Source organism: Tinamus guttatus, unplaced genomic scaffold, assembly GCF_059628265.1.
Source record: "Tinamus guttatus ecotype Peru unplaced genomic scaffold, ASM5962826v1 Tinamus_guttatus_pri_ptg000084l, whole genome shotgun sequence".
Classification (NCBI taxonomy): Eukaryota; Metazoa; Chordata; class Aves; order Tinamiformes; family Tinamidae; genus Tinamus; species Tinamus guttatus.
In genome coordinates this window covers 18,949-28,452 of record NW_028288618.1, presented here as the reverse complement: position 1 = coordinate 28,452, position 9,504 = coordinate 18,949, and the positions used below count along the sequence as shown (strand labels likewise).

The 9,504-nt window shown below is 58.4% G+C and overlaps 1 protein-coding gene across 1 annotated transcript; it reads right to left on the bottom strand.

Moving 5' to 3' along the window:
• Window positions 1-467: 467 nt before the first annotated feature.
• Window positions 468-1,792, bottom strand: LOC104572653 (prostate-associated microseminoprotein). Its single transcript, XM_088520257.1, has 3 exons — window positions 1,681-1,792; window positions 933-1,041; window positions 468-657 (listed from the first exon to the last, which is right to left on the bottom strand). Exons 1-3 carry the CDS (start codon window positions 1,790-1,792, stop codon window positions 468-470), a joined length of 411 nt encoding a protein of 136 aa, XP_088376383.1.
• Window positions 1,793-9,504: the final 7,712 nt, after the last annotated feature.

The following is a 9,504-nucleotide window of genomic DNA, read 5'->3' as shown; positions in this document are numbered from 1 at the left end:
CCAGGGCTGGCTCCGTTGCAATGTTGCCCAGGGCTGGCGCGCAGAGCTGGATCTGTGGGACGTGTTAGTGGTTCTAGAGGATTTTGCCTCTTGTGCCCCAGGGCAGAGAGGGGCTGGCCGGAGCGCACAGGTCCTGCACCCAGGGCCTTTGGCCTCACAGCCCCATTGGGGACATGTGTGCCCTGGCAAGGTGCATGGCCTGGGTGGGAAGCGAGGAGCCTCCGCTTGTGCAGGGCCTCCTCGGCATGCCGGCTCCTGGGGGCAGGGCCCGCTTCGGTTCTGGAAGCTGGAAGCAAAAGCAAAGCCGTACCAGGGCAGCACTAGGGTGTAAATGTCAGCTCAGTAGAGTGGATAGTGGTTTCCCTCGCAGATGGCTGCGGTGCCGTCTCTAGGGGATGGGGCAGGTGTGGCGCATGCAGGAGGCGCGCGCTGCACTGCGGAGGCTCGTGCTGCCGGCGCGGGGACCTCTATCTGCTCAGCCCCGCGTCCAGCACCTTGTTGCTCAGCGGCTCGGCGGTGCCCGCCGGACCCCACTCGTGCTCCAGGCCCTTCACGCAGGGCAGGCTGGGGTTGGCCTTTTGCACCACGGAGATCTGGCAGGTCTGCGAGTCGTAGTGAGCCTCGCACCAGTCGGGGAAGTCGATGGGGTGCTGGGTGCTGCGGAGAGGACACAGCAACATTAGCAATGTCAGTGTCTCGCATCTCAGGGCCCAGAGCCACGAGCAGGACGCCCACCTCTGCCCTTGCTGTGCTGGGTGCCCCGGGCTGTCCCTGGCTCCCCATGTGGCAGCATGAGGATCACGATCACCCTGCCACCCTCAGTGCCCCAGGGACAAGCCCTGCTTTCCGCAGCCACCACCCCCAGAGGCTGCAACGTTGCCGGCCGCATGCGCAGCCACCAGCTCATGGTGCTGCCTGCGCCGCTCACTCACGTCTCGCAGCAGCCCACGCCGACGGGGTGCAGGCAGGTGCACAGCAGGCAGTTGGTGCTCAGCCACGACTCGCCCAGTGAGAACTGCTTCCCCTCGTACTCGCAGGCAGCTGGAAAGAAACAAAGGCAATAAGCCAATGCCCGGGGGTGTGGGAGACTCCTCGGCAGCCCTCTGCCACAAAGAGGGGACGCGGTGGCATCGCAACATCCTGAGTGCTCAGTGGCTTGGAGGGTACTCGGTGTCCTCTCCACCCTCCTCCGCAGCCCGTCTCCCTGTGCTCCTGCAGGGGTGAGATGCTGGGGTTGTTGCCAACCCCGGGGTTCCCATCCAACCGCTCCGGCTGTGCCCTATACTTCCCGCACTGCCCTTGTGGCCCTGGGACTCAGGGCCACAGCGAGTGGCTCTTGGGGCACATGCCATGCCCAGTCGAGCACTGTGCAGCCCTGGAAGGAGGTGGCACCAGCAACATAGGCAGCCCTCACCCTTTGCCACTGGTCCTGCATGCACGGCCCTGGCCGGGCTCCTGCCAGGAGCTCTCCATGGCCCAGCGAGCAGTTTCTCAGCCAGAGCCCTGGGGAGCTGTTCTGTGATTTATAGACTGCTCCTTCCAGCCATCGCCAGTCTGGCGCACGCTTCCGAGCACAGCACAGCCCGTAGTGCTGCAAGGGACGGCCCCACCACCCGAGAATTCGGGGAAAGTCTTGCCTCAGCATCCCGCGTTCCCGGCTCGCCTCCCCAGGCTGCTTACCCTTAGCCTGGAAGTAGCATTTGGCCTGGGAGCCCGGCAGCTGGAGGAGCAGGGAGAGCAGCAGGCAAAGCCTTCCCCAGACACATGCCGTCTTCTGCGCTCTCGTGGCCATGGCCGTTGATGAGCTGGGCTTCTTCACGGTCCTGCTGAGATTGCCTTCCCTCTCTCTTCCCTTTGCTCCTTTCCCCTCTTTCTCTCTCTCTCTCTTTCTCTCTCTGCCTTTTTAATGCTCTTCCTCTGATCCCAAGAAGCGATATTTATAAAGTTCAGCTTTACGACCCTGGCCACCAGCTGTGCCCCACTGGAAAAGTTGTAAAACTCATTTCCTGATTTGAAAGGCATGAAAACAAGAGGTAGGATCAAGATTTTTAACAAGCTGTGAAAAGCTGATTCATGCCCTCCAGAAATGTCTCCAGTTGGAAGCCCCTGTGGGCGCAAGGCTCCGTGGTGAGGGGAGATCCAAGGGACCCCAGCGGGGTTGCCCTCGGCAGGGTCACAGGCGCAGCAGCTGTGTGCATTGGAGCCCTTGGCACGGCACCAGGAGCAGAGCATTGGAGTCCCCTCTTGGTCACACTGAGCCCTCTCTAATCCATCAAAACAGCAGAGATCACGGGAGCATCTTGCCTTGCCGGGCCCGAACGATGTGCTGGGGAGGCATCATGTTGGATGCTCCAGCCCAGCTGTAGCCGGGTTGCCTGGTGCAAGAGTAAGAAAACTGTCCCTCAGTAGTGTAACACAGTCACTCTTCAACCTGCCCTGTGACAGCAGGACATGTGGCACCTGGACTGCTGCGTCACAGAGCCATGCGGCCATTCCAGGGCTCGTGGCCACTAGCACATCCACCACCACGGGATACAGCGGCACAGCCCTGGTGGGCCTGCCTTGAGGTGTGAGGAGCACCTGGTTTGCCCTTCTCCGAGCAGAGCCCGTGGGTGTCCTCGCTGCTGGGATGGCTTGGCCTCTCCAGCCAGGCCAGGCTCACAGCCCTGCACAGGCTAAGGGACAACAGCTGGTTCCTGAGGATGAGAGGGGGTTGTATGGCGATGCCCATGTCATGGGGCGGGTGAGGAAGGACCTCACCAGGCTACCAAGCCCTCTGGGTCTTGCAGCCCAGCCTGTGAACACGGCAGCGGCCAAGTGCAGCCGGAGCTGAGCCACCCCGGGAACGCAAGACTAAATCCTGCAAAAGCCATAGGCAAGGCAAGGTGTGCAGGATGCAACAGACAGGTGAGAAACCAGGGAGTGAACGTAGGTTTGGACCATTGACCGTAGAAGGAAACAAGAACCTGGCTGTAAAGTCATGTGAAGACCACAGAGTGCTGGGAGACACAGCACACAGCACTGCCACCATCCTGTCACCAGCCCTAAGGAAATCCCTTTCCCAGACTGGCCCCATCCGCAGCAAAGGGATACGGTTTTCAGCCAATGGCCAGAGTGGCCGCAGAAACAGGACAGGAGTGTTGCAAGGGGCCAGGAGGCAAGGAGCCGTGGCCACGCATCCCTGGGCGCCTTGAGGTGAATGCTGAATTGCCAAGAGAAATTTGCAGCCCTCTTCAGAAGTGGCTGCCGGCAGCAGGAAATAGGACCCCAGGGACGGTCCAAGCGCAGCTCAGCCAGGGATGCTCTTGCAGTAGCAGTAGCACACGTGGGTCACCCGCTCCTACATTAAGCTTCCCACTTTCTGAAAGTTTGGGATAGGTTTACACCCTGACGCGTGAGGCTCAATATCCCTTCCAGAATTTGTGTTGGCACCCGCTATTATAGCTGGATATTTTTGTTATCCACATAAATGTCCAATACCTCCTTGAATCCTGCTAAATTTTGGCTGGGATGTTTTCCTGTGGCAGCCTAATTAAGCAGGGAGTGAAAAAATATTTCCTTTTATCCGTTTTGGATCCGCACCTGATTTCAAGGCAGGTCCCAGCCAGCGGAGCGGGATCGTGATGCATCTTGAGGACTCGGACACCGACCGACCCGGAGAAGAGGACCATGTGCAAGTGCAAGATTGTTGGGTCCAGACTGCAGGGAACAGGATGTCACCTGGGCAGAGATATCGTTGTGTCCAGGATATCATCATGCATGGGATATCAACACTGGAAGTGTAGAGATGGGCACTGCCCTGGGGCTGGATGCTGCTGAGCTCCCTGGACGAGGGACTCTCTAAAACCACTTTGCCGGGTGCACAGAGATCTCCTGTAAGAGCGTGACTTTGCTTAAAGTGTGTATTCCCAAACACAGCTATTAAGCTAAAGGAAAAAATGGAGAAGCAGATGGCAGCAAGTAAAATATCACTTAGAAAAGGCTGATAATAAAGAGGAGAAGCCCGCAGCAGCCATGAATAACCTACTGACCACAGGGCTGCAGGCAGGACTAGTTAAATGTATCAGCAATGAAGAAATTCGCCCTTTGGTACGGAGTTGTTACTGTACAAGGGGGATGAAAGTGTCCATCATCGGGGCAGTAAAGGAATATTCCTATTGCGTGTGTGCAAAGAAAAGTCTGGCATGCTAGCAATGAAATAACCCACCACCATTTCATCATCAATCAGAGAACATCCTGAACAAAGCAGTATTTTTAATCTGGAGATCATTTGCTCTGGTTCCTGAAATCCTCCGAGTGGAGACCCAGGCCCCAAGGAAGGCCACTGCCTCTGCTGCGACAGCAACATGGGAAAACATTCCTGGGATTTCTGTAACTCAACCTTTGCAGTTTCCTAATGAGAGGGTTAAGGTTAATATCCTGGTTGCAGCCTATGGGCATTTCATCGAAGTGTTTAGCTGTATAAACGTGGAGGGTGAGGAATGAGGCAGCGCGCTGCTAATGCGGGGAGCCAGAGCAAGGACGAAGGGGGCAGCTGGAGGCATCTGATGATGCTGGCAGGGCTGTGTGGAGCGGCCAGGTAGCACCTTGCCAGCCGCCCATGTCCTCCTCCATCCTGGGAGCTGCGGAGCACCCGCCTGGCCCAGCACAGGTTCCCTGAGGTCACCGGAGCGTTTCGGTCCAGCCTGGAGCTTGGAAAGCAGAGGCCGGAGCCAGACACGGTGCCCAGGATGCCCAGCACAAGCACCCACGGGATGCACGAGGTGGCATCGAGGCCACTGCCGTGTGGCTCGGGCACCACGGAGGAGCCGGCACCGACTGCTCCGCATCTGCAGCAGCGGCGGGACGGGGTGCTGAGGGCCCAGCACTGCCCCGCGGGAGGCACGCGGGTAATAAACATGATGGACACGTTGCCATCGGCAGGATCCAGGAGGGTTATAAAACCTGAATCTCCAGAGCCTTCAGCTGAGGCTGCAGCTGCAGAGCAGGAAGCAAACAGGATCCCGGCTGGCATTGTGAAAGCAAACACCATAAATCCGAGGAAGTGCTGCGATTGCTGTTTTAGGCACTGGGGAGCTTGGCTCCTGCTCCCCACAAGCACTTTTATTTTCTCTCTAAACAAAAAAAAAAAAAAAAAAGGAGGGGGAAAAATACCCAACTTATCACCAGGCCGAGCTGTCTTCTCCTCAAGCTGGTGCCAGTGCTGCCCTCAGCTCTGCAGAGTGTGTGTGGCAGTGCAAGGGCAGGGGCAGGGGTAACATCACTGCACAAGGCTTGCAGGATGGACTCTCTTTGTCCCCAGGGATGCCCGTGGCCATGAGAGGAGGGGACAGATGCACCCTTGCAGCGGAGACAAGCTGCAGCGCGGCTGAGACCCACAGGGCACCAGGACCCCAAGCGCTACGTGAATGCACTGGGATGGAGATGGGCTGGTGGCATCTGGGCCTGTGTCCTCCTCCCTGTGCTCATCATGACGTGTGGCTGCTCAGCACGGCCCTGCTGGGGGACAGCTGCAAAGAGAGTGCAAATCATGGGGGCAAGAGCCCCAGTCAGCGGTGTCCTGATGGTCTTTCCAGCATGAGAATGGGACGGCAAGGGTTCAGGCGGACAAGAGGGGAGAGGAGCAGGGTGGCCTTTGGAAAAGATACCAGCTAAGAAGAGACGAGGGCTGTTGCTTTGGTGAGGAGATAGAGCAGACGGGACGTGAGGAACATCCCGAAGCCACCTCATCCTCCATCCTGGCAGCCCCAGGGCCAGCAGCACCTCCTGCCTGTGGCACGAGCACCTTGCCCATCGCTTGGCTCACGCAGACAGCGTGGGGCAACCCTGGCCTCATCCCCCACAGAGCAGCCCCACAGAGCACCGAACCTCAGCGCCAGGAGGGTCACAGCCCCCTGCGCTGTCCCGCTTGTCAGGTGCCTGCAGGGACCTGCATCCCCGGTGTGGCGGGTGCTGGCCCCTCGGCGGGCACCTCCAGGCACGCGCAGCTGCCGGCGGCTCCGCTCGGCCTCCTCTTGAGGGAAACGTGACGGGAGGGCGAGGGGTGTTTAGGAAAACAGACCTTGGCACTTGATGGCCATCCTGGGAAAATAAAAACATCCGGGCGGGCAGCAGTACTGTGAGTGCGAGAGAGCGGCACTCCATAAATCCCCTGGAGCAGGTGCTTTGTAGTCGGCACAAGGAAATGAGCACATTATTCATCCCGGCTTAAACCCCTGAATGTTTCCTGTCCTGTGAGTCAGAAATAACCTTGGGAGATCATTCCTGGGCCACGCAGGAGCCACGCTGTCCAAGAAAGGACCGCACGCCCCTCTGGCCTGGGGCCCACAGGAGAGCAGCCCCAGTGAGCAGCCACAAGCTGAGCTGGGACACAAGGGAACCTTCTCCTGCCAGGGCCTGGCGTCTTGCTCTCCATGGCCATCCCCAGCATTTGGGAGGAACCTCGGGAGCTATGTCCATGCAGAAAGATGTATCAAGTAGGAATACAGCAGCCTGGTCCAGGACGGCGACAGGCCCTGGCCTGAGCCCTCTGCTCCAACCAGGATCTCACATGCTCCATTGGTGGGTGACGCCGACCCTGCATGGGCCTCGTGGCCCTGCAATCCCAACACGCTCGAAGCTGCCAGTTGTTAAATGTTAGGAGATATCTGAAAGAAGGTTGTAGAGGGGCAGGTGCCGAGCTCTTCTTCAAAATAACTACTAATAGGACAAGGGGAAATGGCCTCAAGTTGCTCCAGGGGAAGCTGAGGTCAGGTATCAGGAAAAATTTCTACACAAAAAGAGCAGTCAAGCATTGGAACAAGTTGCCCAGGGAAGTGGTGGAATCACTGTCCCTGGCAGTGTTCAAGAAATGTGTAGATGAGGCGTTTACGGACACGGTTTAGCAGGCATGGTGGTGATGAGTTTATGGTTGGACTTGATGATCTCAAAGGTCTTTTCCTACCATAATTATTCCATGATTCTATCATTTCTTCATGAGGGTGGTCAAACCCTAGAGTAGGGGCCAGAGAGGGAACCTCCATCTCTGGAGACCTTCAGCCCTCAATGCGGCCAGATCCTGAGCAACCTGCTGGAGGTTGGCCCTACTCCAGGGGCTCAGGCTGAGCTGCTGCTGTCTCTTCTAGCCACCATCCCTCTGTGACTCCATTAACACATGCGGGTCTGGTTAGGTGATGGCACCTGGAGAGGCACTGGCAGCTGGTGACTCGCAGGGAACGTGTTCCCTGACGGACACACTGGATCTCTGTCCTTACTGCATGGACCAGCCCCAAACCTGCCCTGAGGATGTGGAACTTCTAGAAAGGGTCCAGTGTAGAGTGACAACGATAATTAAGGGACTGAAGCATCTGTCTTATGAGAAAAGACTAAGCGAGTTTGGCCTGTTTAGCCTAGAGAAGAGAAGACTGAGAAGGGATCTGATCAGTATGTATAAGTATCTGAGTGGAGAATGTAGGGAGGATGGGGCCAAACTCTTCTCGTTGGTGGCCAGTGGCAGGACAAGGAGTAATGGGTGTAGATTGAAACACAGGAAGTTCCATCTCCATGTGAGGAAAAACTTCTTTACTGTGAGGGTGACAGAGCACTGCAAGAGGCTTCCTAGGAACTATATGATCTCTAGAGGTCCCTTCCAACCTCAATCATTTTGTGATTCTGTGAACAACACAGCTGTCACATTACCCATGCTTTTCCCTTTAAAATATTCACCTCTGCTCCGTGTTTTTCCGTTGTTGGCACGTAAAATCCAAAGGCAAACATGGAATTCTTCGGGTTACCCTGACAACAAGAGCACGGGAAGCCCATAAACGCAGAGGTCGCCCCATGTGCACCACAACAACCCTGCACATTATCTCATGCTGCCGGCTCGCTGCTCCCGCACAGCCTGGCACCTGGCACAACTCCGCAGTCACCTCCATCTCCTCGACCAATGTGCAGGCAGGGCCAATGTGCAGGCAGGAAAGGGCACACAGCACCCGGGGAGCTGCTGAGGTCCCAAAAGTTGTTCCGGGACTGCAGAGAGGCCATGTAGCTGCAGGTGCTGGAGGACAAGACCTTCTGGCGATGTTCTGCAGTGAGGTGTCCTCCTGAGGAGCTCTCCTCCTCCAGCGCATTGGTAGGGCAGAGCCTGCCAGGCCCTGCATGTGGCTCCTGCCTCCTTCCCACCCCAAATCCTCTCATTACCAAACCCATTTAGAATTCCCAGCTCACAACGTGGCTGCAGCAAGAGAGCCAGAGCCTGCCGGAGCCACCACGTGCTTTCCCAGGGCTATGTCAGAGCACTAGACCTCCCGGTGACCGGGTGCGCTACACGTCTCTCATGCCCTGTGTCCCGTGCGGCTCCTCTGCATGGCGCAAGAGACAGCAGTGCTGAGGCACTTCACTCCTGGTGCCTGCAGCGCTCTTCACAGCCACCTCCGGGGCTGACAGCTTCCTGGCCTGCTCCTGCACAGAGGTCACTACGGCTGGCACGCTCACGCAGCCCGCTGGTGGCCTCTGCTCCTTCCCGGGGGACATTTTTTACTAGTTAAACAATCACCAGCTCTGAGGACTTTGGGCTTCTTTTTGCCACCTTTGCCCAGCAAGACGAGAACCGCTGGGGCACGTGCGGGCGGGCAGGGAGCACCACGGCCGAGTGTGGGCTCAGCACCCACTGGTGTGTGGCAGCCTCAGGCCCCAGAGCAGACCCAGTGCATGGGGACGGCTGCTGCAGGATGCTCTCAGGAGGGACAGGGGTCTACAGCGGGGCTTCTGCAGGGAGACCGAGCCAGGACAAGGGTTTGGCAGTGGCTTTCACCTCGAATCCTTAAAAATGAGCTTTCTAGTGGAAAATTCTTGGATCCAAGCCAGATGCAAGTGCAGGAAATAAGTGCAATGCTGCAGGGCTCAGGACCTGCAGGAGGGGAGGGTGACATGTAGACACCCTGCCTAGAGCAACACAAGTGCCAGCCCTGCATGTCCCAGGATCTGACTGGGGTCTCCTGTGTCACCCACAGGCCGCCGGCTGCGGACTCCACACTGCATATCCCGGGTTGTTGTCCTGGTAACAACGGACTGTCTCGGGGAGAGATCTTCCTCAGGGATGAGCCGCACGGGAGCCGCTATCCCCTTCCCAGCCCCTCGTGGTCCGCGCCGTGCGCGGCGCCCCGGCCGTGCGACATCCCGCGCGGGCGCTGCGCAGCGCGCGGCGACGGTCCCCGGGCCCCCTCTGCTGGCATTTGCACGCAAACACTCCCTGCCCAGCCTGTCACAGCCCCGGACCCCGAGCAAAGTCTGGCCCCGGAGCAAAGCCCAGCTCCACACAGCGCAGCAGCCCTCTGCGCTCCCGGGTGGGCTCCCCACGGCCTGGGCATCACTTCACCCCGGTGCAGGCAGCACGACCCGTCCGGGGAGGTGGATGCGTCAGCCCAGAGGTGTGCCCTGCACTACCCTCCTGCGCCAGGGTCCCCAGCAGTCCCCCAGAGTGGCATCCCGCAGGTCTGGAGCCCCCAGTGCTGCTGCCCGTGGGGG